Below are 27,234 nucleotides of genomic sequence, written 5' to 3' on the forward strand. Positions count from 1 at the left end.
TTTGGGCTTTCATCGTAGGGATGGCTGTATCTGGATTTATCTATAACAGGTAAATTTTGAAGAAAACGCAATTAACGATCAACAATAACCACATCAACATTTAATAAACGCAGCGTATACCTCATTTCATCGTACCTAGAATTTCCAAGGTATGTTTAAGCAAGGTATTAACGCGCGGGTTCTTTATAGATAGTAAAGCTTTACGTAATACCAGGAGACTATAGAGGTATACACTTGGAATGTCTAAGGTTCCATTGTAAGACGCAACAAGTCATTTCAAATTCATTGGCTCGAGGTTTGACGTGAAAAGAATGCGTCGTCATGGTAACAAATAGGCGATCTTCCCGCGCAAAAAAGGCTTATAAAACAATGGATTTAAAAACCTCAATTTGTTATCGTACTTAATATTTTGAAGTAATTATAATGTTCTTCGCGAAAGAAGTGTAGTGATACCTAATTTCAGGTATTTGTATGGTTATAAAAGAGATAATCAGGTAAGCTAATAATATAATAACCATGACTAGGCTTAATGACGAGTTTTCGTCGAATTAGGGTAGCCAGGCGCGAGAGTTTTTCTCGTGAGTTTTCCCGCTTTAAGACACGCCCGTTTCTACGAGCCTCATCACGGCCGTAAAATTCTTCTTAGACATTCCAAGTGTATAGTTTCCTGGTAATACGGATAAAGTTTGTTTCGCTATTGTTTAACTAAAATTTGTCGAGGTAGAGTTCGCGACAAAATTTAATTTGATCAGTTTAAAAGTGACACGAGTACATCCGAAACTATAGAATTACGACAACCGAAGAAATTCACGCCAACGTTTTGGAGTTTCCGGCCGTAACAATTTGCAACTTGAACCCGCTGAAGAAAAGCTTCTTCGGCGAAAACGTCCCGGAAGACATCCAGTGGCCCCTGGATTTGGACAATGACTTCGAAGAGTCCAAAGAAAACGACGACGACGACCAAGGCAACCTTTGTTACCGCACCATCGACGACTTTCTGCGTCAAAGCAAAACTATGGACCTGTCGGATTTGTGGATGAACCTCATTTGTACCAAGAGCAACCTCAAGAAATACGGCCATCAAATGGGGGACATGATCGCTCAATGCACTTACAATCTCAGAAACTGTTACAACCCCAAAAGGTAATGATAAACCCAGGAGGATTGAACGGAATAATGGGAATGCAGTCGCGACACTGCCACGAGGGTTCCGACATTCGTACACATCTCGTACACTCTAGAGAAAAATTGTTTTAGAAATCTTGAACTCAACTTGAAAATCCAGAAATCTGGACGAAAATCAGTTCCAAAATAACAAAATCAGCCTAAGAAACCAGAAATCAACATGAAAATCATGCTCTGAAATAATAATAATAATAATAATAATAATAATCAGCTAGGCTAATACCCAAGGCACGACCTTAGGCCTAAGTCATCAAGCGACTTTTGAAGCCTTTAAGATCAGTTTCTGATTTTTGATATCATTTTGAGATTCAGTCTCGTACGCCAAATTTGCAAATATCGGAGCCCTCGCACTGGTAGCACCGTGTTTTGGTCCACTTGTCCCATTTCCCGAAGTACTAGTAGGTTAGGAAGTAGGCGAGAACAAATAACAGATGGCGTTTTATGGTAGATAGTGACGATAGTTCGTAAAGTATTATCGATATTTATGGGGGCAATTTGATCGTAAGCTTCTAATAGATCATTTCCGAGACCGTCTTAAAAGAAATGCCAAAAAAGAAGGCTTTGGTTGAACGGGAAATTAATTGGGCTAAAATCTTTCAAAAGCTAAAATCACGGTAGAAAGAAAGCGGCAATGAAAAATCGTTTAGGCTAGCCAACAACCGACCAAGTCTTTTGGCTCGAGATAAGGCAAAAAATCAATCAGTGGCCGGGGTTATTTTGGTTTTAGTGTCGCAATTTTTCGATCGTTATCGTAAACCAATAGCCCTTTCTTTTAATTGACGAGGCCAAACAAAACAGATGTCCCGAATTATAAAGCGTCAATTTAAAACGATTCTTTTTCCAGAGCGTACAATCTAGTTCACATCACGAACAGTCCTAGTCCCAGATTTGGTCTCTGTCACACCATCATGGTTAGATCCAGCTCGGCTAATTACAGATACGTCACTAAAACTGGTTCACCATTCGGTGAGTTGGATTCGAACATTCAAATCGGTGTGATTGACGACTAGACACGCGATTATGCCTTTCAAACGTCTTAAAACAAGAGTTGAAATTTAAAGGGGAACGGTCAAGCTTTAACCAGTTAGTTAGCCCTATAGCCCATTAAAAACTAAAATTTATGGCGAAGACCGCGTCAAAAATATTGAGTGGTTAATTTTTAATAAAATAAAGAAATTTCGGGAAATCGAAAAGCACGCGTCCGCCGTGACACCTGGTGAGAAGTCGGTGAGACGGAAAAACAACGTAAAAGAGCGCGCTGCTGAAGACGCAAAAAATTTGTTTCGCACGCGCGGCGCGTTCCAGTTATAAGAGACCTAAGCCTAAATTGCGCGATTTTAAAAGTTAGGATAGTTCGCAAATCGCTCATACGGGGTTAGGGGCGCTGGCGGCAGCCCCTAAGATGGCGGCGAAAATTCAAACCCAAACACCTGGCGTTATTTTTCGTTTCAACTTTTTGGGCGAAAAGCTATTTTTTCAAGACAAAAAAAGGTACGTGTTAGTATATTGAACGTCTTGTTCATCTTTTGATACGGAAATAAGGCCATATTTGGAAAAGCTTGGCCGTTCCCCTTTAAGAGACTTTAGGGCAAGGAAACGATCTCAGTTTACGAAATAAAATACGCGGGCACCTCTCATTACGGTGGTTAATAGCTTATTTTGGAGTCGTCAACTAATAAAAAAGAATGAACATATAGATCAAACATTTTGAACATACAGATTATAGAGTGTACAGTAAGATCATGCGCAACAGAGATCTATGTGACACTTTTTTCGTGGTTTTGTTTCTGAAAACATTTAGATCATCTATTACAAAATACACGTACAGATAGCTATAGATCACTCGCAGATCTTATAAGTATGTTTGTATACTCAGTTTTCTACACTATAAGATCGAAGAGTAAAAACTATCACAATTAAGTGATTTAGAAATGAATCTCGTGTTTGCAGCGAACTAACCATTATATTCTGGTCAATTATTTGTAAATGTCAGGTCTGCGTTTAACTCTAAACATCGAAAGAGATCAGTACTTGGACATCCTAACAGCCGACTACGGGGCCCGTCTTGTGGTACATCAACCAGGTACTTACCCCACCATTCAAGAAGATGGCGTCGTCCTCCAACCAGGAACCAAGACTTACGTGGGAGCCCGAATGGTTGGACATTTTTCATTGTAGGGGGTGTTTGGCCCTTGAAATCAATCTGAGCACCATCCCCACTGCCAAATTTCCAATCTGGTGACGTGTTTATCGCGATCCAGTTATTCTTAGCGCTAATCGTGACCGTTTGAACGCTTGCAATCCTTGAATAGGCATCAAGTTTTCTTTGTTCAGTATTTATAAATTAAATTTAAGATATTTAGACTTTCTTTAAATTTTCAGCGCAAAACAGATCGACTTCCGAAACCTTACAGAGGTTGCGACGACACCATAGAAGATAGCGTATTAGGCAAAATCTACAAGGACCTTGGCAAGACTTTTCTAAATCAGTTTAAAGTCTATACATACAAGGTAATTACAGTATTGGATATTAAAGACTATAATCATTGCAAAGTAACTTTTGATATTCTAGTATTGCGAGATTTTGTGCAAAGAAGCTAAACTACTAAAAAATTGCGACTGTCTCGAAGAGCTCTCGCTAGATGGCGAGAAAACCTGCGACCCGTGTAATACTACCCAAGGTATATATTTCGTGTCTTACCTCAAATTTGCGAAGTATAAAACCTTCCTCTTTATATTTTAGTGGCGTGTAGAAGTTTAATTTATAAATCGTTTGCGAACGCTAAAACCGTTAGTTCCTGCCAAAGGTTGTGTCAGCCAGCTTGCCAGTAAGTTAACTTTATAACTTTTAAATTTACCCAAACGCAAAAGCGTGCAAAAGTCGTGAACAAGTTGAGCGAGTGAAAATAAACATTTTTCGTATCTATATAGCGACATCAAGTACGATTTGACGGTGTCGCAAGCCGAGTGGCCTAATTTAAATCACCAGAAGCTGATTATTCAGAGACGTCCCACTATAAACGCCAGGTTTCGTCGAATGCTGAACATCAGTGACGAAGATATAGCGAGGGCTGGAAACGGCTCCGCCAGGGGAAATCTCTCCATTAACCTTCAATATATGAAGTAATCGCATTCAGTATTTCGTTCATTATCGGACGACTAATCCTGTATTTTTAAACAGGGAAAATTTCTTGAGGGTGGTTGTATTTTTACAAGACAAAAATTACCTATCCATATCTGATCAGCCCGCTACTACGGTTAGTTTATTCGCTTCCGCGGTCATAACTGTATAAAAAAAACTTGGGAACTATTTTTTTCAAGTTGCCGCAGTTGTTCGCTAACCTCGGAGGTTGTCTGGGTTTATACATCGGCGTATCGGCCATTACCATCGTGGAAATATTGGAGCAAGGAGCGACAATTCTTAGCTACTTGTACTACAAGAGAGTCTACGGCGCAACCTGGGGCTACGTATCGTTCGGAGCACACAAGGACAAACTCAACGGCAAAAGAAGAGGTCTGGCCATCAGATTCAAACGGAATCCGAACCTTTTTCTCTATCCCGACGCGGCGCCAACTAAGAATACCCGTACTCGCAATTCGTTCTTTCCAGGAGATAGAAACCACAGAGCCACGCAAGCCCAAAGAAAAATAGACGTAAGTAAATGATTTCGTTGGTCGTGGCACCTAGGAGCAACAAACACAGCACCCCACACGAGGAGAACGCAACCCGTCAAAGTCGTGCATTTTCTTGCGTACAGTTTTCGTGACGCTTTAGCGCCTGCTGGTTAGCACTTTCGCCTCGCAGCAAGAGTAGACGTCGTAACAGCTCCTTCCGCGTTGAGTTTGCAAGTTCTCTCCCTACTGGTTAAAGAGGTTTCCCCTTTCCATTAGAACGGTTGGTTCGCGTGGCGTGAAGGGCTTGCAACCACCCTCCTACGCATTGTAAACCGGCCACCTTAAAAGTCGCTTGATGACTTAGGCCTAAGGTGGTACCTTGGGTATTAGCCCGCCTTATAAGCGGGCCCTCAGCTAGTGGCGTGTTTCGAGGCACCCTTTTCCCCATATTCGAACCACAGCAGTAAGGCCGCCTCCCCCTTTTTCCCATGCGAGAATTACCGTGGCACCCTTTACCCCAAAGTCGAACCACCGCAGTAAGGCCCCCGACCCTTTTTACCACGCGATAATTTCCGTGGTACCCTTTACCACATAGTCGAACCTCCCCCCCCCCCAGTAAGGCTTCCTCCACCCCCTTTTTCCCGGGGGATAATTTCCATGGTACTCTTTTCCCCATAGTAGAACCACCCCAGTAAGGCCCTTCCTCCCCTTTTTCCCCATGTGATAATTACCGTGGTACCCCCTCCCCCCTTTTCCCATGTGATAGTTACCGTGGTACTCCCCTCCCCTTTTCCCACGCGAGAATTTCCGTGGTACCCTTTTCCCCGCAAAAATAACTCAAAAACTCGCAGGCGTCCCAAACCCCTCTGTACTCTTTTAAACCCCCTGTGTCCAATGGCTGATTTACTCTCATGTCCCGATTTACAGTGCGAAATTCGAGCCAGTGCGAAATCCGATCCGAAAATCCAAAAACAAACTCAATGACCAAAATATACTCAATGACCTAGTATTAAGGCGAAGAGCAACAACCACGGGTTATACGCAGAGAAATTACCTTCGGCGATGTCACGTTAGACCCGATTTATAAAATATACTCAATGACCTAGTATTAAGGCGAAGAGCAACAACCACGGGTTATACGCAGAGAAATTACCTTCGGCGATGTCACGTTAGACCCGATTTATAAAATATACTCAATGACCTAGTATTAAGGCGAAGCGCTAGGTATACCTTCGGTGTGTACCTCTGTGTACCTGCGGCGATGCACGCTTTAGCTACTGCCGGAAGGGGAAAATTCGGAAATTGTCTCCCCCCCCCCGGGAAACGTTCAGCGTAAAGGCTCGTGACGATCGTCCAATGAAATTTGTACACAACACTGCGTTAGAGTGTTTAAAGGCTAGCCGCGTTCTCCTTGCGTTTGTTGCTCCTAGGTGGCACTTGGAACAGATTTTATTCTAATTTCAGGAGAGGGTCGTAATTAGACCAAATTTTTTGTCAAACGCCAATTTGTGGCAGCTTCCGGGTTACCTGGACGCCGGTGACGAAAGACAGCCAACGCGGTACTGGGAACACCCGCCTTATCCCGACATTTACGACAGACATTACGACGGACACTACTTTTCTTAAAACTAACTGTCGTATTACGCACGAGGATAGTCACTCGTAAAAATGTTGTACAACCGATTTAAAAAACCGGTAATATTCCATCGAGTTTTCAATGCTTCAGTGTTTTCCAATTTGCCGTCATTACTATTTGTACATCTGATTACTCGAGTGACTATCCCCTTCAAACGCGCACGACTGAAACATTTGAAAAATCCAGTTGATATAAATACGAATGTTTTTATGTACATAAAAACTTTGCAATATCTAACAAAGAGAACTTGTTTCATATAGCGTACAAATTTGGGGTGATTTCTATGTCATTTTTTTCTTAAACATTTTGGTCCTTCATAGCACACGTTACAACGATATTTTTTCTTCTTAAACATGATTACACGAATACATGAAACGTTTCGTTTCCGCTTATTTTTTCGAGTTTAACAGCGCTCGCGACCCGCAACCGGGTGCCTATTTTTGATTGCAATTGTCGAAAAAGCAAAAGGAATTTGACTGGTGGTGGTGGTGGGGTGGTGGTTAAAGCCACACCTTCTCCACTGTTGATACATCTTTAGAATCTATATTTAAACCTAAACGGAGCAAAGTGCGGCTTTAACGTTATTGCTAGGTTTCACGTAAATTCCAAAATAAATTCAACGCCAACGAAATTTATGTAAAAAATAATGGCATTAACTTAATGGCAGCGAACATTTTTCTCTAGGCTTAAATTTGATTAAAAACTAATAAGACATTTATATATTTCCTTGATTTTTTTCCGCCACTTACGATCTGTTGAGGGGTCTTTTTAATACAATTATACAAAAAGTCTTTTGATCATTATTATATAGTTATAGCTTTCTTTAAAAAAAACTGAACTACTTTAATTACAAGGGTAACACTAAATTCATTGCACTTTTATTTGCATTGTAAAACTGTTTAACTTTTGCATTTTATAATACTTTATGGATAACACCGATTATCATTTAGCGATTTATAGCGTATCAGTGTCATTCCCGCTAGGCCTAATGGAAATAAAAATACCGTTTAATGGTACCTTTCCTACTGTCATTTCTTTAACATTCGAGGATGATTCCTCCCAACTAGGCCTATTTTTCGACTAATAATATTATTTTACAAAACCTAAATTTTCCGATTAACGTGATTTCCGGGTCTTTAGGTGATTCAATCTGGGATGAAACGAAATTTGTCCGATGATTTCGTCGATATATAACCAGAGTAGGAATTTTCCTATCGTACTGGGGTTTCACCTACTATACGCCATACTACTAAAGGGTGTTCCCTACTATAGTAGTAGGGGTTGTTTCATATTTGATCCCGAAACACTGATAAAATCACATGATAAGCTTGGTTTGGCGCGATATTTCACAAACGAGGAAAAGGGCCTACGGTCAAGGTGACGTGAAGGTTCTCAAGGTCCGCATGAGTGTGGTTAAGGCCGTGGCTAACGCGGTGGCCTGATGCATAAGGGTGCACATGTCGGGATTGCTGGCGTTCTTGCCGACAGTCTGTTGGGCGGCGGTCACCGTATTGGAATAGGCCAAAGCCACTTCTTTCAGTTTTTCGACTAGTGAGGTAACTTGGGCCAGCGAGAGCATTCGGGTGAGAAGCAACTCGCTGACCGCGAACATACGGTCCAAGAGGGTGACGCAGGTTCTCAAATGATCCGAGACTTTGTCCGACGACTCAGTCGCGCTTTTGACGAACAGTTTGGAGGCCGTGACGAACTGTCTCGATTCGCCGATCAAGGCTTCCTTGGCCGTCGCGAATTTCTCCAGATTGTCGGGAGTCTCCCGGTCGGCCGCGACGCCGACGTTGGATTCCTCATTCTTCAACCAGTTCTGACTCACCACGTCCAGATGAAAGACCATGGACTTGATTTCTCTCAGGACACCCGAAAACATCTCGTGCCGTTCCAAATCACCGTTCGTTAAAGAATCGACTTCGTTGGCGTAATCTTCTTCTTCTTCTTCGCCGTCCTCGATGAACTCCCCGGAGTAGTTGACGTTAATCCGAACCATCTTGCGCTCCACCAGTCCGTTCAGACGAACGCGTCCGTGGCCGTTAGTTAAAACGGCGCCGTCCCCGTCGTCGCCGTACGAGACCATCAAGATGTCCGTCTCTCGTTGACCATCGACATTGTTGTTGAACGAATCGGAAGGACAGTTGCCGTTCGAGTAAGAGTGGCTCGAGCCGTTCGTCGTTCCGTTGGTTAGCCCTCGACTCACAGCGGGCGGCGTTGTGGGCTGCAGCTTCGAGTTGAGGGCGAACCCGGCCTTCAACGCCTTCCTGGCTCGATCCTGGTAGCGTAATGGTCGAGGAAAATTGAAAAAATACCACCGGATTTTAAACCAACTAGGCAGTAAGAACAAAAAAAGTGTCAAGACCCGGTCGTAAAAAAAGCCTGATTAGTCGAATTTCTCTAGTAGCGTCAGCTCGGCGGAGTTAATTCTAGATCTAAGGTTAAGGATTATTATTAAGCTGACCTATCACCAAAGCTAGTATTCGTATCTACCACGGGATAAAAAAGCCAATTATAAGCGTAGGTCTCGGGGGTAAATTGATAAAAATACAAACCGCATTAGGAGACGCTGGCGGCAACGGCGGCTTCTGAGACTTGCCGTTGATGAGCGGTTTCAGCCTTCGGGGATTGGCGGGACTGGGAGTTCCGGGAACGGGGAGATTCGCCCAGGAAATCGACCTCGGCATCCCGGGAGAGTGCGGATCCAAATCCAAGCCGACGCCGATGTCGTCGGAGCTGCCTCGGCTTCCGCCGTTGTCCGCGGTCTTCCTGCGAGGAGGCGCGCGCGGCTTCTCGTCGCGGAAACCGTTGACGGAGTTTCCGTTCGTTAAAATGGACGAAGAGTCGAAGCGGAACGCGACCTCCTCGTACTCCGGCGCGTCGTCGTGAGAGACTACGGCCACGGAACCCCCGCGCACCATGACGTTGGCGTACTTGGGGCCGTCTAAGCGAAACTCGGTATTGCCGTAGCTGTTGCGATCCTGGTAGAAGATTTCGTCGTCGTCGTCGTCGTTCTCTTCGGGGAAGGCCATCTCGCCGTAGGACGTCAACGAAGAAGTCAGAGTCTCGTAGCCCGAGGAATCCCCGCCGACGCTGCCGTGGAAATCGCAATCGCTGGCCAAACTGAGCGTATCACCGTTGCTAAAGCCGTTCGTACCGACTTTCAGATTGTCGAAGCCCGAACTAGGAGCCACGGACTGCGGCTGATTGCCGTTGCTGCCGTTGCAAACGGGAGGTCGCGACGGCGCGGGGCCGCTACTGGTCCAGGAATTGCCGGCGCCGTATCCGCCGTCAGCGGCCGACTCGACGACCGCGAAGACAGAGCCAGCGTCGTGGTTCCGGTCGACGTCGCCCATCATTCGCTTCATGTCGGCGGCGGCCCGTTCGAAGCGGGCGATGACCTCGTTCTGTTCCTCGGTGCTGGGGCTGGAGCTGGGCGGGGGCGGGATGATGAAGGCGGACAAGTCGTCCACCACGTCCGCCCGCGAGAACTGAGTCTGGTCGTAGGACAAGGGCGGAGGAGGGACCGTCACGGAGGCGATGAAGGAATCGATGTCGTCAATGGGAGGTAGGCTGTTCAGGGTCAAGGGAGCCTCTTCCATCAGCGTCTCTTCCTGGGAGGTTATGTTTTTGGCGCGCAGCTCCGACAAGGCCAGGCACAGGTCGTCGAGCTCGGCCACCACTCTTCCAGTGTCTGACTTGCAGGACTCCGCTTCTACGGCTAAAAATTACGACGAGATTTTAGATATTTGAATGGAATTGGGAGGAAAAGCCGCTTAAGATACTTAAAACTAATACGAAACCTATGAAATGACGTAACAAAAGCGTTTCGAGTATATATTCATTTCTACCACGTATATCCATCGTATTGTATTATTAGAAAGGTGAAGCCGGTGCTATAAAGTGAGAACGCCCAGGGTAGTTTGTACTCTATTAAACTACACTACTACACGTTTACTAGCATTTGTCTATCAGACTTTCTAGTCTTCGCAAGAACAAAGCCCCTGAAATCTCAAAGATTGAGGGTAAGCAAGCTAATATTCGTAGTAGAAATGAATACATTATATTACACACGCATTATACATGTATATAAAGTGTCAGACGGGCATTTAAGCAGTTTGATGTCGATAAAATATATTAAATGAAACGAGGCGCTACCTTTCTTTGGTTCACTAGCTGATTGAGAGTTCTCTCCCTTGAGTTTGGGGTCCAAGAACGGAACAGGCGGATTGTCCAACGGTGTTCCGGTATTGGTCAAAGGCACATCTGAATCGGGAGTAATTGGCGGGGGGATCATGGTCAAGTCTATAATATCGGGGTCCAAATAAAAAGTTCCTTCCGCGAAGGGTAACGCGAGTTCGTTGGACGTTTGCAGCTGCTTCAACAATTCCATCACGTCCTGGCCTTCACAGTCCACTCCTGGCAACAGGTCCGGGCTGTGCAGTCCGAAACTAGAGCCGGTTCTATTGCGAGTCCTTAGTTGCGGAGAGTCTTTGATACGAGCCGAGTGTAACGGACTATCATTGGGCGTACTTAAACTATCGGTGTCCGATTCCGAAGGGGACGCGTCGGGGTCGACGTTCTTCGTCCCTTCGACCAAGGCCTCGACGCTGTCGTCGGGGTAATTCTCGATTTGCGTCAGCAGCAACAACGAGTCAGCCGCCCTCAACGCGGACGGCCCTTCTAGCTTGACCGGATTGATACTTTCCGTGATGGGATGCAACTTGCCATCCACGTCTTCGTCGCGGGGGATGTCTTGGTCTTCTTGCAGGTAGTCCTCCGCGTCGGTGACGATTTGGTTCATTTCGACCACTCTCTGGATCACTTCGCGGTTCTTGGCCTCGTACAGTTCGTCGTCGTCCGCGTCGGCGTCTTCCAGCAACTCCATCGACACGACGCTGTGCATGTCGATCTTCTCCGTTCGACCGAACTCCTCCGGGTTGTTGGAGGAGGTGACGCTGGAGGTAACGGATGGGTTGACCACGTGACCGAAACTGGAGACGAAAGATTGACCAGAAACGCTCGAAGGCGATGGCATCACGCGCGTTTCGTTCATGTTGTGGTCCACCAGGTTCGGGAGCGACAACGTCGATTGGCTGAATGTTTCTCGAGAGCCACTTCGTAAAAGAACAGACTGGAGGAGCGGAAAGTGTCAGAAAACTTTGAAGAATTCGTTCGCGTTTAAGAACAAAGAATACTGCGGAAGGAAGAAACTTACGTCGCAAGGCGAATAAGGCGGAACGGGAAGGGCCAAGTCGACGAATCTCGTGGGCGATTCTTCGCTGCCATCGAATTTGGGGGCGTAATTCCAAGGAGCCAGATAGACCTCGTGTTGACCGTGATAGTTTGGAGACACTGAAAGGAAAATATATGAACTCGAATAATATCTCGCGAAGAGAAAGGTTCGAAGGTGAAAAGAAACCTACCAGAGACTATCCTCCAAGGATCCGTGACTTTCCAGTGAACGGGTAAATCGCGACCGGCCAGTAGACGGTGATATCCCTTTAACAACAATACGAATTCTTCCGTGTCCCGATCTTCGAGACTGAACACGAAACTCTGCGCGACACGGATATTATTCGAATCTCATTTCAAATACGAGACAAAAAAATTACACATAAAAATTCGCTTACCTCTCGATCGGGGTTCTTCAAGAAGAGCTCGACGCAATACGACAATTCGTCGTCTTTGGTCACGTGCACCGACGAGGCTTCTTCGATATGGGCCAGCGTCAACGGCGTCTGCGCGCGCGTAGGAGCACACTGTGGCGTTAGTTTACGAACAATATAACCAAGACAAAATTGACAAAACGTAATCTTACCACGGTGCTACGGAGACTATTAATCTGACTGATCCCGTATTTTGGACTGACTAGTAAGGCCGTCTCCATGGTGGAGTCCTTCAGGTTGGTCGAGAAGCATTTGGCGCCGTAGCTCGGCAGTTCGCCGATGATTTTCAGATAGTGCAGTTTGGCTTGAAGCGCCGTCAGCTGCTTCTGACCGGGAGCGCTCAGGGACTGGTTCTGCTTCAGAAAGTGCGCCAAAAGTTTGCGCAACTCTTTCCGCTTCATCGTTTCCAGCAGGGACAGTGGCACGAAACGGTCCAAGCCACATTCTCGTCTAACAACAAAAAAACCACCCGTCACAAACTTTAATAATCTTTAGCAAAACAGGCTTCGATAGACTGGGATGAAGAAACGGCGACATTCGAGAGTGCGCCCCAGTGGCAAAACCGGGAAGTTAAGTACGAGAGAGTACTCTTCCCGCGTATACGGGGAGTCATTATATCCGGCTGGTGGTACTTACTCGATAGCTTTAATGTTAATCTTTCCGAGCATCCCGCTGCTTAAGGCGTGCTGTTGCATATGTAGGGCCGCCAAACGAAGGGCGATATCGTACTTCAACTCGGGAGCGAAGCGCTCGTGGACAATGTCGTTGCAACACTGCCAAGAGAGAGAGAGAGAGCGAGGCCGTTAACAAACGATCCCGAGGGTACGATTCATTTGGCACAAAAATGACGCGACTCTACCTGGACGTAAAGATACTCAAAGGCCACCGGATCTTTTTGGAGCAGATCGTAGGCGTCCTTGGGCACGAAGACGACTCGAAAGAGACAGCGCAGGTGATGGGCGCCGGGTCGCGCCGCGATCTGTCGGGAGGAAAAGACCATTTAGAAGGGAGAGCGACGTGATACGATTATCCGCGAGCGCGACTGTCTTTCGCGAACCTTAGCTAACGTGTCCCTGGGGTCTAGTAGGGTGAGCTTGTTCCTCCTAATTGATTTGATGTGTTCCACCACGAGGCTAAAATGTTCCACGCATTTCACGGACAATTTCTCTCGCAAAGAGTCCAAAACGTCCTGCGAAGATTATCGTCATCAAAATTACGTCTTATAATTTCCTTAAACGGCGTCTAAGTAAGTCCTTTCTTACCTGAATGGTAGTTGTACTGTCGTATTTGAAGGACTTGGTCTGTCCGTTTTCGAGGAAGACCTTGAGAACGTTGGGTAGGAACGGAACGCAGGATTCGAAAGGCGAAGGCTGGCGTCAAAGAGAAAAAGGGTTAATTTCGGGAGTCAGCTCGTTGGTGACTCGAAGGAGACGAGGCTTACGGAGTAAAGAGGGGAACCGTTGATGACGACGCCTTCGGCGAAACGGACACGAGAGGGTTTGCTTTTCAATTTGGCCTTCTTGGCGGCGCTAAGAAGCGCGGATTTTCTGGCACCCTACGGGATAGACGCGATGTCGTTAATTTCAATCGGCAGCTTCGCTATAACTCGACTTACATTGAGATTGTACGGCTGGCAAACAGTCAGCTTCACCGCGTGCTTGCACGATCTGTAACAAAATGCGTAAGTTATATTTGTAAATTGTAGAAGTTTAAGCGTTAAATAAATAATTCGGATATTTGAAAAAACTGTTGTACGAAATTTGAACGACACGACACAAATTGAAGGGAATAGAACCTGAGGTATTTGGTGTGGAGAACCAACAATTTCAATATTTACCACTCTATTATATAGCGTTTGATATTTCCGGCGCTAGTTAGTAAATTCTTTCACAAATTGTTAGGGATCTTCTATAAAGAATACGTTGAGGTTATATTCCCTTAAAGTCTAATTTACAAGACCTTTATTTATTGACTAAAAAAGACAGTGGGATAAAACGTGAAGGTTTCAGATGCCTCGTCAGCCAGGCTTGAGAATTTCAGACATTAATTTTGTTTACGAGGTTTCATTTTGGACAGGGTCAACAAATATGACACGTAATAACGATATTATATTTAATTTATTAACCTGGTTTTAAATCACTAACATTAAAAGCGGGTGTAGATGGATCAGAGAGAAAAATGAATTACCTGACTAATTCAATGACATGTTCTCTGGGCGCCTTTTCCACATTTTCGGAGTTGATCCTTAATATCTGATCCCCCGGCTGCAGTTTGCCCTCGCTCGGGCCGCCTAAAGACGGAAACAACAAATTCGTCACTCTCTACAGTAAAACAGTGTTGTTAGGCGTGCCTTTTCTCGCGTTAATGACCTCCGAGGCCGTCCATTTTTATGGGTCGCAAATTAATCGCGCGAAGCAATGCTAAAAATTGGGGCGTACTTAATTATTTTCGGGCCCCTCCGAGACCGGCAAGAGGGGCCAGTTGACAAAAGGAACGGGAACTGGGGCCGCGGGAGCCAGGTAATGAAGCGATGGATCATTCATTTTTTCCTTTATTACGTAGGCGGGGGGAGGCGACGATTAAGTTGCGCGGTTTCGCCAATAAAACGTGCTTTTTCGTTAATCTGGGAAATAATTCCTTTGTTCTTGGAAAGGGCAAATTAAAAGAAATAAAATAGAACATCGGCGTTGGCCAAATACAAAATCAAAATTAAAAGGGACCAAAAAAAGGACCGATACGGTTATTAAGATAATAAAACCAATTATTGCGAATTAAAACGGGCAAAGATGAGAATAAAAATTAAGGGTACGCGTAATGTATGTCACGACTCACGAGTGAATTTTCGTTCCGCAACGTTAATTAGAGACGTATCACGGAATTTTTACAGAGGGATTTCTAAGTGGTTTATTTAATGCCCATAAACTTCCGATCCTTTCATCTAGGAGCAACAAACACAGCACCCCACACAAGGAGAACGCAACCCGTCAAAAGTCGTGCATTTTCTCGCGTACACTTTTCATTGGTTAGACGCTTTAGTGCCGGCTGCCGTCGGAAGGGGAATATTCGGAAATTCTCCCCCCCCCCCGCCCGTAAATCGTTCAGCGTAAAGGCTCGTCCAATGAAATTTGTACACAACACCGCGTTAGCGTGTTTAATGGCTAGCTGCGTTCTCCTTGTGTTTGTTGCTCCTAGCTTTCATGAAGAGCAAAACCCAGCGTTTCCCATTGTGACTTTGAAAAGATTTGCAAAATCACTCCCTTATTTAATAAAGCGCAAGTGAGCCAATTTTGACCTATACCGGGTATAGATACTAACCAAAGTAGCACCAGACCCAAAAGTTTGTCAGAACGGTATAGTAGCATAAGTAAATGAACAGAAGTTATCAGACTGCTATACTCCCCATGTTGGAGGCGTTTTCTTTATGAAGTTACATTTTGGCCTCGAATTTGAAATTTTGCGCGCTCCTAGGCCGAAAAAAACCGTTTTGGTTTATATGAAACCATTTTATATACATAGAAATAGCTATACCCACGATTCCCAAGTGCAATTTATCGCGTCAAAAGACGGGGATAGAAATTAGCCTTTATTTGACACGATTTTCTCATCATTTTCATAAGGAAAACGCCCTCAGATTCTGAGCGCTATTTCGATAACTTCGGTTCATTTATTTCTGATAGTAGTTAATGAGAGTTTGTCTTAAAGTAAAAAAGGGAAAGGAAGGGGGGACGGAAAATACGTCATCAAAACCGAGGTACTCCAGCGCCGCCGAGTGAGGCGTTTTAGAACGTATGTCTACGGGCGAGTAAATCGAAGAGATAAATTCGCGCCAGACTACAGACTAAATATAAAGTTGCTAGTACTACTCCAACTAATAGATTATGTAGTCTATAGTGTGACTAGGTCTCACTAGAAATTTTAATAGGCGCGAAGGTACAGCTGACACACTTTTGGGTCTTACGCTACTTTTGATACTAGTCAATCCTAGTTCTCCGAGACCTAAAATAAAAGAATGTCCTAAAGGCGGTTGATTTATGTAAAAGCCCTACTCTTTACGAAACAAATAAATCCCGACTGATAAATAATTCCGACTGTCGGAAAGAAAAACTTTGGAAACATTTTGATTAAGAATATCTGAAACAATAACATTGCCTGGGCGGTCTCAGATAAAAGACTGGTAAAATCAACTCTCGACTAGGCTAATATAGTGTCGACTACGGCAGAGGGAGGCGAGTGGGGAGTCTTAGCGCCTTGGCGAAAGCTTCCGGAATAGAAACATTTATTAAACAGGGGTGGCGTATTTAGCGCCTTTGTCGGGTTCGATTCGTCAAAGCGCTTTCGTCCATCCCATTCTTCGGGCGAACCTTCATTTGCATTTTCGGCAATTCTCCCGCCGCTCTTCGATGAAGATTTATTTCGTTCGCCTCTTCCATCGCGGAGGGCGGCAGTAAGTGAAATCCTCCGCTGATGAACGAGGAACTTATCAATGGGGGATCGGCGTAATGCCCGCCGATTTACGGATTTCCCTTCCGACACGCGATTGCCAGAAAGCGCCACTTTCCCCTTTTACATCAAATTGCCTCATCGCTTACCATTTCTTCCCAAAGTGCTAAATGATTTATTTTTTAAAATGTCTCTTTGAGATGAATGTAGCCAAAAGGTAATCAGGGCAGGCCCGTACACGGGGGGGGGGGGGGCGCCAGGGGATGCTCAGCGCCCCCAAATGAGTACTTGAGCATCCCCAATCCGACTGACCCAAAACAAATCGATTGCTCAATTACCGATAGATATGATATAAAATATTTGTATATTAATCAAAAAGGAAAATTACTTTTACTAGAGAGCTAGTATCAGTAAATATTTGAAACCATTTTACTGAAGTTTTTGAAAATTGCTTTCGCGCGTCTCACTGCACTAGAAAAACTTTTCAATTGTAGAAATATTGAACCAGCTTATCAAAAATGTTTTGACGGATATTTTAGGACTACAACCGGATTAATATATTTACTAATTTCATAGGTGGGGAGATAAAAATGACTCAAGGTTGGCACCCCCAAAAAGAATTTGAGCGCCCCCGAGTTTTGGCGGCTGTGTACGGGCCTGAATCTGGGACACTCGATTGCACCAGTTAGCCAAGATAATAACATAAAAACTAAGGTTTTATGGCAAAGACTTATCTAGTGTAACTCTTAATGCATAACGAGGCTAATTTTTCTAATCTATACAGGGTGTTTCAAAAGGTTATGCATAAATTTGAAGGAGTTGTAGGGGGTGAGTTGAGAAGTATGCCTGTTTTTTTCCCCATTTTCCTACGATGAGTTAAAAGAGCGCCAGAGAGCTTCAAAGTGTGGCCTACTAGCCCCTGGAAGTAGGCTGCAACAAGCGAAAATGAAAACTGTACACAAGAAAATGCGTGACTTTTGACGTGTTGCGTTCTCCTTGTGAGGGGTGCTGTGTTTGTTGCTCCTAGGTTACACAGTAGACTTTTTTAGTTGAGTTTGATTTTGTTTTATTATTTGTAAAAAAGGGTTGTAAGACAGTTTTCTAACGTTCAATGCTAAGGAAATCTAAAAATTCGAAAAAAGTGATAAATAGTAACTAATTTTTTGAAAAGTGACTTTTAGTGACAGATTTAAAAAAGGTGATTTTGAGTGAGAAAAGTGACTCAGTATCAGGCCCACGTCTATTTCCGTGACTTTCCGGTCGACAATATAATTTCCGGATAGTTCCAGGTCTGTACGAGCCCTGCTAGCGCGTTTTCGGCGATCTAACCAAAAACGGAATGCGTGGATTGGACCTACCTTCGGTGACGAATCGGACGATGACGGGTTTCTCGCTGCCCGCGACGAAACCAAAGCCCATTTGGGAGTCTCTCAGCAGTTCGACGTCCCGAGGCTCCGGAGGCTCTTCGTCGGACGAGTCCTTCATCCGGGGATCTTCGTACGTCGATGTTTTGTTCACGTGACTGAAAAATAATCACCGTCACTTAAAGCTACTTACTTAACGTAGGAACCATAGCAGTGGCGGCGCTAGGGGGTAGGCCAGGTAGGCCACTGCCTACCTTAGAATTTTGAGGGCCCCCAAAATCATCCTATAAGGGGCCCCAAATTGATCTAGAAAGGGTCTCAAAATTGCCCCAAGAGATAAAATTATTAATAAATAACAATGAAACAAGTGTCGATAATATATTTAGAAATTTTTGAGGTATCTCCTAGTAAATAAAACCAGTTCTGTTATATTTGGACTCGTTTTACTGTTTTTAGAACTTTTTTGTTCGTCATGTACATCACTACTTTATTTCGTTGGGAAAAGGGAGGTACTGGGTCGGGGGCCCATTTATTTGGTTTGCCTACCCTCGCGAAAATTCCTGGCGCCGCCACTGAACCATAGATATAAGAAATGCGTATAAAGGTCTAGATAAATTTCGGGGCGTCTAAGCCTAACATAAAATACGGAATTGGCACCTAGCAGACACCGTGGAAAGCACGTGACTTAGCATTTAGTACTAAGCGCTTGACCTTTCCGCAGGCCGTAGTCTTTAGACACCATCTGTTGGTACCTTTTAGTATAATTTTTAAGCGGGAGACAATGGCTCTGGCGACGATAGCACGAGCTTTCTTACCGATAGATAGCGCCTTATAAGGATAGCCTGCAGAAATTACGCGTTTCTGCTAGCTGTCACCTCCGTATTCACTCCCTTTGAAATATTTTATCTAGACATTTATATACGTTTCCTATATCTATGGTAGGAACAAGTAAGTTACTTGGTTTTACTATTGTCGTAAAAGATCATTTTTACAAACCAATATTAATTTATTTGGATGCGAATGTCTAATAAATGACGTATAGGCGCTTCAATAAATCATCCTCCAAGGAAATCACCAAGAAGTAATATTTCCGAGAGCCAGGACCCGCAAGGTATTGTTTATATAGTGCTTGTTGAAATAATGGAAACTTAATAATATAATAATCAGCTAGGCTAATACCCAAGGCACCACCCTAGGCCTAAGTCATCGAGCGACTTTTAAAGCCTTTTAACTCAGGTGGCCGGGTTACAATGCGTAGGAGGGTGGTGGCAAGCCCTACATGCCACACGAATGAGCCAACAGCTCCCTACACTAACTATTACCGTTAACCTTGCAACAAGTTTTTATGGAAGGGGAAACCGAAGAACTCGGGGGAAAACCCCTTAAACCAGTGAGGAGAGAACTTGCAAACTCAACGCGGAAGGAGTTGTTCCGAGTTTTCACCAGTAAACAGAACGTCGTGTTTTTTCCAAAACTTAATTCGTCAAAATAACTACCTGGTTAAAAGGGAACGCTTGATGCTGCCGTAAAGTTGAAAAATTTTCTTTATTTTAACAAGCACTATATAAACAGTCCTGGCTCTCTGAAATATTACTTCTTGGCGATTTCCTCGAAGGATGATTTATTGAAGCGTCTATTACGATCACCGTGATAAATAAATTAAAGTAATTTGTTTTTACTATACGCAATAACGACATTTGTGATGAAATTCCCAACTCAAATGGAATTCATTTAAATTAAAATATGAATGGCTAATTCAGATTAATTGTTTAAAATTAATTAATTTCGCTATACTCACAAGGAGACGACCCGAGGTGATATTCATCGATTTTGTTTAAATTCGGGGGTTAAGTAAAACTTTATATTACTTGAAGTTTCCCAAAAAGAAAAGTTTCGACGGACTTTAGTTTTTCCATGGCAACCAAAAATGTTTTTGATAATTAAAACCTACTTTTCTTATGGAAATTATCACAGAAATCGTTAATTTTAAACCCCCCCCCTTCAAAAAATTAAAAATATTTGGCATTTACCAATTTTACTTCCATGACCAAAATTTAGCCAATTTACTTGCATTTACCCAATTGGTTTATTTCCCCCCAAATTTACACGTATTTACCCAATGTATAATTTAATAAAATTTATTTTTTGTAATATTTAAATTTTCTTAAAAGGGGCGATTCCTCCATGTTAATTGTCATAGGGAAAAGATGGTTTTGAGTTATCCCAAACATTTTTGGTTGCCATGGCAAAACTAAAGCCCGTCGAAACTTTTCATTTTGGGAAATTTCAAGTTACATAAAGGTCTACTCTAGGAGCAACAAACACAAGGAGAACGCAGCTAGCCTTTAAACACGCTAACGCAGTGTGGTGTACAAATTTCATTGGACGAGCCTTTACGCTGAGTGTTTTGCGGGCGGGGGGAAGACAATTTCCGAAATTTCCCCTTCCGACGACAGCAGGCGCTAAAGCGTCTGACCAATGAAAAATGTACGCGAGAAAATGCACGACTTTTGACGGGTTGCGTTCTCCTTGTGCGGGGTTCTGCGTTTGTTGCTCCTAGGTCTACTTAACCCCCGAATTCAAACAAAATCGGTCGTCTCCTTGTCAGTTGCAACCTTGGAGAGACGTTTAAAAAATATATCAATATTTATTCACGGAATAGGTTGCGACTGAGTATATTTCACGCGGTCGGTAATTTTGGGTTTTCCATTTAATAATTTTCCGGCCTAGGGCGGCTTCATTCGCACGGGGAGACAGAAAACGGGTTTTGGCCGACGTCAGTGAACTTAGTTGTCCGGAAGAAATCGTTCATTAAGGACGGGCATAGGGGCGCGCTTCGTCAACGGAACCTGTGGACACGTCATTTACAAACGGCGTTAATTAGCCTACTTCACCCATCGCCGCCAGCGCCACCGGATATTTTAGAAAAGAGGGTGGCGGCGATGGTCAATAGTACAAGGTGGCGTTGCCAACAATAGATCTCGGCTTCTGGCTAATTACGAGGCATAAACGCGATACGGGGCGGCGGCCGGTTTGATAAGGCGAATTATTAATTAGCGTCTAACACGTGTAACTAATTGTCCTCGCTGGCTTTCTCTCCCCCGAAGGTGCCACCGCCTCGCCCCGAAACGGAAGACAACCGGAAGTCGCCACACTCACTTGATGAAATACGTCTTGCCTTCTTTGTCCTTGGCCATCTCCCAGCCGTAGGGCAGCCCCGTGCCGCCGGGGTTCCAAGATTCCACTGGCGGAAGCCATGACGATGTTTTCGTATCGTGGCTGAAAAAGATAAAGCCACAAATTTTAATTTAATCGCTCGGATTTTTAGCGAAATATTTCTAGCGCACCGTGAACCAGGTTTCGCGCGCAAAAAAAAACCCGAACAGTACAATAAATAACGTAAAAACAAGATCAGCACCGCACTAAGAAATCAAATACCTTCGTCCAACGGGTACGAATTAACCGAAAAAGCAACTTTCGAAAGAACGAAAACCGCGTAATCTCCGTAAAGCGAGAGTCGCGATAAATCAACGTTAAGCCACGACAAGCGATACGAATTAGAATTTCTAAATAAAACCAATACAGATAAGGGCGGGGGAGAAGAGAATCTATTTATCATCGGGACAGGTCCGGGCCACACGCGTAGGGCCCCAAAAAGCAGCCTCTATTAAATGCCTATAAACCGTTGTTGTTGGCGCGCGGGTGGCCGATAACACTTTCGAGCTAGGATATTCCTGAGATTATTTGCCGACATTACATAAGCTTACGAGGCAATGCGGGCAAAAAAGGAAATATTTTGGGGGGGGGGCAGCTTTCTGCCCTTAAGCCGAGATGCCATATTGAACGAGCCTCATCCCTCAAAGTGATGAGGCGGATTAGAGGACGCCGCGCCATTTCGAAAAGAGGTATCGCGTCTACCCCATCCGCGTCTTATTTTCCTAAGATGCCCCACTTGGAAAAATAGAGCTCCCAACGACCCCCTACATAACACTTTCGTTTTCTTGTTTGGAATTTTTTAACGGTTTTACTAGAGCTTTTTCTACTATTAGTGTGTTTTTTTTTGGGTTTTTTATAAGATGTACATAAAAATTAGCCGTGTTGTGGTGGTATAAAACAAGCCGTGATAGTATCATTTATCTTTGGAAAAGTAAAGAACCACGCGTGACTTAATTAGCTTGGATTAACGATATACCTCAACCGGGTACACTGGACTGGCGTTGGTTATTTGTTCCACATTTTGTCCTTCGCGCAACCTAGCAGAAATTAATTTCGAGCTGTATCTATTTGTTGGTGGTTAGCACTTTTGGCTCGCGGCGAGAGAAGCCGCGTTTGATCCCAGCTTGTGGCACTGGCTGAAAAATCGGAACATATCCTTCCGCGTTGAGTTTGCAAGTTATCTCCCCGCTAGTTAAAGGGGTTTCCCCTTTCTATTAAAACTTGAGGTTAACGGTAATAGTGAGTGTAGGGAGCTGTTGGCTCGCGTGGCGTGAAGGGCTTGAAACCACCCTCCTACGCATTGTAACCCGGCCACCTGAATAAATGGCATTAAAAGTAGCTAGCTGACTAGGGTCTAAGGTGGTGCCTTGGCTACTAGCATAGCTATTACTTTTATAATAATAATCAGTTAGGCTACTACCCAAGGCACCATCTTAGGCCTAAGTCATTAAGCGACTTTTAAAGCCGTTAACTCAGGTGGCCGGGTTACAATGTGTAGGAGGGTGGTGGCAAGCCCTGCATGTCACGCGAGCCAACAGCTCCCTACACTTACTAATACCGTTAACCTCTACAAGTTTTTATGGAAGGGGAAACCGAAACCCCTTAAACCAGTAGGGAGCGAACTTTATAAAAACAGTAATTAGTTTACTCTACGAAAACTAGGCCAACCGAAGACGGAGGTAGAGCTAGTTTTGAGGTAGGTAAATTACTTCTATTAAGTATCAAGACGAACGAGTCAAACCAACGTGATTTCAATTGCTCAGAAATTCCAAAACACAACGTGGCTCGAGCGAATGACGATCGAACTTAGAAGATCCAATCTGGAGCGGCGGGAGAGGGTATATGATCGCGTAGGGCGCAATAATCTGGCTGGTAATGAGTAGATGTTGCGGGGGTGTTAAGAGGCCCGGCCGCCAAGGATTAAATTGTCGACCTATCAAGTTAACTAGGGAAACTGGTTAACGATAATTCGGCGCAGGCCAGCGGGCACTAATGGAAATTGAAAGCGTCATTTGTCATCAGAGGCAAATTGATTGGAAAAAGCCCTTTCCATAATCGTTCCAGCGCACCCAATCCTCCCCCTCCTTCGATTCGCCGACTTGTTTTTTTTATACCGACCCGTATCGATCTTGGCATGTTCAAAGTCATTAGTCCCAGCCCACCTCCTCCTCCTCTCCATCACTACATCCGCTCCTTTTTATGGAGAACAGCGGCGTGTAGGTGCGCGGCCGGGTGATCGACCAGAGCGCCATTTCGCCTAAATATCTCCAGCTCTAATATAGCGTATGGTAGGCTGCCTCCCTTTTTTGTAGATGAAGAAAAACAAAATAGTAGCTTAATGATGGGAATGGGTGCAGTGGGTACGGCGCAGGAAAGTACATCAATGACGGATATAATCATACCTTCTTCGAGCTTTTAGTCTCCCGGGATCTACGATTGATCACGATTTGGATACGTTGAATAATTTTGTCTGTACAAGTGGCTGATTTTCGATGGAGTCTTATGTAATAAAAGTATACTTAAATATCTTTGCTATTGGGCAAAAAACGATTAAGTTTAAAAAGTACCGAAAATGGGTTTAAAATACAGGGTGTTTCAGGGGGTTACGCAAACATTTTAAGGAGTTGTGGGGGGTGAGTTGAGAAGTATGCCTGTTTTTTCTCCATTTTACTACGATGAGTGAAAAGAGCGCCAGAGAGCTTCAAAGTGTGCCCTACTAGCCCCTGGAAGTAGGCTGCAACAAGCGCAAAACCAAGCAGCAGGGACTTAAAATACTGTTTAAGTTCACTTTTTTTACGCTGGTTACCTCGATTTGTGTACAAAGTCCATTTTTACCTATCACACGAACCCAAACCTTAATGTTCGCGTTTCTCCGCTGCTTGCTTTTTCGCTCGTTGCAGCCTACTTCCAGGGGCTAGTAGGCCACACTTTGAAGCTCTCTGGCGCTCTTTTCACTCCGAAGCAAAAAATTCCTTCTCAATTTTGAGGTTTTCCATTGGCTTAATTACATATTTTAGTAGCCAATAGTGTGACTCCCAAAATTACTAGGATGAATAAAAAGGTTAAAATCTAACGTAGTCTACCTGTTTTTGGTTTTTTTAATATATATATTTAGAAGTAAAATTTTATTTAACAGTATATAAATTATGTTTTTAAGTTAAATTTTTTGTATCTTGAAAGATTGTTTAACTTTTTTCTATCACTATATTTGTACAAGTTTTAGCTAGATTGTATAGTTTTAATATTACTCGAAACGTGAACAACTTTCTCGAGCTAAATTGCCATGACCTTGCTACGGTTACTGGGTTTAGAGCGAGGTCCCAAATATGAAGAAGTCAGTAAAGCGATCGAGGTCACAAAAGGAAGCTTGCTCCATAAATCATATTTAGTTATTTATAAGGCGGGGGCTTCTATTTTGAATCGCCGCCGGTTTCAATAGGGACCTCTAAATCTTGCGGATGTCATTGGGAGCCGCAGCCGATGACCGCCATTCTGCAAAAGGGGGGTTGGGAAGGACCGCTTTAAGAAACAGTTGCGAAGACATAAGGCCCGGTACGGGGGGGGAAGCCTTTCCTTTATTCGCCAAATATTCAAATGAGTTTAGCAGTTTCGCGTGGTGTTACTACCTAGCCGCGAGTTATCTGTTTAGCATCGGAAGCGGCGCATACTGATGGCCTCATATTCTAAGTTCGCAAAAGGCCATTTCCAACAACCCCGGAACTTTCTTTCCATCGCGATCCGAACGAATATTTCGTTATTGCGTTGTTATATAAATACCCAGGTGTCTAATCAGATTGTGGTAATTTTTGGATGTTGCGCGGGTATCGAGGGGTCGGACATTTGCCTGTTTTGTGTACGGGATTTTAGATTTTTTGAAAATCTAGGATTTTTTATTGTGGATTTGTCATACAAAGTCTATAGGAGCAAAATTCTTGGATTTTGGATTTGTGGATTTTTTCCCAAATTTTGTACGGGATTAGGCCAAATGACCGACCCCTCGGCGGGTATTCAAGTATCATCCCAACGAGTGGCTCATACGTGGTATCTACAAAATGGGGTGTACCTGGTTCCAAAGGTCAATGATAACCAAGAAAAATTTAAATTTAGTTTTAATTTTCTAATGGCGTTTTTTCTTATTGCAATTAATTGTTATATTACCATTGTTTTACTCTATTCATAATGAAAACTAATTAAAGAGATAGTGTCAGAATATTCTTGGTGTATTAGATTTTTGCATGAGGTATACAAATAGATAATGATAATAATAATGGTAATGATGATTTTACTTGAAAAATAAATATTCATTAGCAAATTGAAGTTTCTAAATGGAAGGGTAGGCTTCACTGCATTTCTTGGGTGTCTATTATTTACGTCATTTGCTGGTATGTTTATATTGGTTGCTACTAGAGCGATCCGAGAGAGAATGTTTAGAGGGAAACCAGAGCGAAAATAGTAAGATGAAAATTTCACAACCCTAATATCGTAAGCCTAACTTTGGTATTTAATAAAATCTTTTTCACTCTTATGGTGAACACTAATACGACATCGGAATAGAAATTCTACCTTTAATACAATCATAATTGTTTTACGCGCAAGGAATTTAATTATCAATGAACAGAAATCAATACCTTATTTCCAAAACAAAGGATAATGTAATAATCCTTCGAAAAATGTAGGTGGTTTTCGCTGCACTGTTAAAGTTATTGAGCGCGCGCGTTTTTATTTTTGAAAGGAGCGCTCAAAATCACCAGAGCCACATTCCTCTCAAATATTACGAGCGCGTGCCCAAAGACTCAACACATAATATTATACACGTATTTAATCGTAACAAAAACTAGAACGGTAGGAATTTCTTAATTTCTTTCTCTAACAATTTATGACGTCAACAATGGGTAAGATTTCGGCGAAGTGATTGACATATAAATATTATAAAATTAATTTTAACAACTAAATATTTGTTTTAAGTGTCATAACATGTATATTTCAGAATTCTGGACATAAAGATCTATCTCTATCTTATGATGCACGTTCAAACTCGCGGGATTGGTAGACCTTCATGTAACTTGAAAAATCCTAAAGGGAATTTATTCAATGGACAACGGTTTTACTATGGCAACGAAAAATGTTTTGACAACATAAAATGGAAATTTTCCCATTGAAAATAACATGGGATTTGGACCGATTCTTTTAAAAAAATTTAAAAGTTTTAAAATACCAAAATTATAAAAAAAAAATTGTCAAAAATTGACGAAAAAAATCAAAATTGATCACATTTTGATCAATTTGAACCAAATGGGTGAAAATGAACCGATATGGCTTAAATAGGAAAAATTTCAATTTTATGTTGTCAAAAACATTTTTCGTTGCCATGGCAAAACCGTTACCCATTGAATAAATTCCCTTTAGGATTTTTCAAGTTACAGGAAGGTCTACCAATCCCCCGAGTTTGAACGAAATCGGTGTGTAACACCTCGGGTCGTCTCCTTGTTAGCGTTTCTTATCTAAAAAAAGGTCTAACCTTCACCGTAATCAAATAGTCACATTCCCAAAGTATAAATAAGTACATTCTTGTTAAGACCGAATCCAAAACTTGGGTAGATAATTTCCACAATGTCAATGAACACGCGATCAAATTCTTCAAACAACGAAGAAAAAACTAAGCGCGAGTATTTCACTAATCACGCAATCCTTCAGCGAAAACATTTCGCGGCGCGGATCCAAGCGAAATAAAATATATCCAAGGATAAGAAGAGCCGTAGTACAAGGTGTTCAGCGCCTCGAATAGGCAAAAACCTCCGTTGTTTAAAACGGAGAAAACATCTCAAAGCGAACGAGGCTGACGTAGGTTTTCTTCTCGAGCGAAGAACGGGTGGCAGCCACGTCAGCCAAAACCGGGAAACGCTTTTAATCTTGCCAAAAAGCGAAAGAGAATTGAGCGGGTTTTTGGAGGCGACCAAACATCATTTATTTGTCCGCCAAATCCCCCCGCGAAAACAAAAAATAAACAACGCGGGGCGGCTAATGGGCTCGCGGTGCCATCTATTCCGGCTGGCTCGTGGCACTAGTAGCCCACAAATAACTCGCCACCGCCGTTTTCTATTTCGGT

General features: G+C 43.4%; 2 protein-coding genes across 8 annotated transcripts in view; one reads left to right on the top strand and one right to left on the bottom strand.

Annotated features, from left to right (window-relative positions):
- Nucleotides 1–6,619, top strand: LOC149948251 (acid-sensing ion channel 4-A-like). 3 transcript variants are annotated; one of them, XM_090173232.1, is made up of 12 exons: nt 1–49; nt 114–149; nt 787–1,143; nt 2,030–2,151; nt 3,179–3,342; nt 3,568–3,696; nt 3,758–3,866; nt 3,929–4,013; nt 4,117–4,308; nt 4,367–4,442; nt 4,507–4,839; nt 6,265–6,619. In XM_090173232.1, exons 1-12 carry the CDS (start codon nt 21–23, stop codon nt 6,424–6,426), a joined length of 1,794 nt encoding a protein of 597 aa, XP_090029358.1. In that variant the 5' UTR covers nt 1–20; the 3' UTR covers nt 6,427–6,619. The 3 variants fall into 3 exon arrangements, with proteins under 3 accessions (XP_090029358.1, XP_090029359.1, XP_090029361.1); XM_090173233.1 differs by having other exon boundaries at nt 6,316–6,619; XM_090173235.1 differs by having other exon boundaries at nt 6,282–6,441.
- Nucleotides 6,620–7,263: 644 nt separating this feature from the next.
- Nucleotides 7,264–27,234, bottom strand: part of LOC149948252 (uncharacterized) — a 152,779-nt gene continuing 132,808 nt past the window's right edge. For 4 of the 5 annotated variants that reach the window (XM_090173228.1, XM_090173227.1, XM_090173229.1 and 1 more), the window contains 16 exons: nt 21,072–21,191; nt 17,907–18,070; nt 14,296–14,398; nt 13,724–13,775; nt 13,550–13,663; nt 13,371–13,478; nt 13,166–13,297; nt 12,968–13,087; nt 12,745–12,881; nt 12,261–12,558; nt 12,073–12,180; nt 11,866–11,998; nt 11,658–11,794; nt 10,598–11,573; nt 8,995–10,160; nt 7,264–8,717 (listed from right to left, as the gene is read on the bottom strand). In XM_090173228.1, the coding sequence (XP_090029354.1) occupies nt 7,809–8,717; nt 8,995–10,160; nt 10,598–11,573; nt 11,658–11,794; nt 11,866–11,998; nt 12,073–12,180; nt 12,261–12,558; nt 12,745–12,881; nt 12,968–13,087; nt 13,166–13,297; nt 13,371–13,478; nt 13,550–13,663; nt 13,724–13,775; nt 14,296–14,398; nt 17,907–18,070; nt 21,072–21,191 (4,777 nt within the window). In that variant the 3' untranslated portion in view covers nt 7,264–7,808. Of the gene's footprint in view, nt 8,773–8,994; nt 10,161–10,597; nt 11,574–11,657; nt 11,795–11,865; nt 11,999–12,072; nt 12,181–12,260; nt 12,559–12,744; nt 12,882–12,967; nt 13,088–13,165; nt 13,298–13,370; nt 13,479–13,549; nt 13,664–13,723; nt 13,776–14,295; nt 14,399–17,906; nt 18,071–21,071; nt 21,192–27,234 lie in introns of all 5 variants that reach the window. The other variant, XM_090173231.1, reaches the window with a different exon arrangement.

This window comes from Leiobunum rupestre, chromosome 4, assembly GCF_980474605.1.
Source record: "Leiobunum rupestre chromosome 4, qqLeiRupe1.1.hap1, whole genome shotgun sequence".
NCBI lineage: Eukaryota > Metazoa > Arthropoda > Arachnida > Opiliones > Sclerosomatidae > Leiobunum > Leiobunum rupestre.

Bases quoted from the DNA above. Each gene is read 5' to 3' on its own strand.
- LOC149948251 (XM_090173232.1), top strand. From the start codon at position 21: ATGGCTGTATCTGGATTTATCTATAACAG. The intron at 1,144-2,029 runs GTAATGATAAAC...TTCTTTTTCCAG, and splicing joins AACTGTTACAACCCCAAAAG to AGCGTACAATCTAGTTCACA. The intron at 3,697-3,757 runs GTAATTACAGTA...TTGATATTCTAG, and splicing joins TTAAAGTCTATACATACAAG to TATTGCGAGATTTTGTGCAA.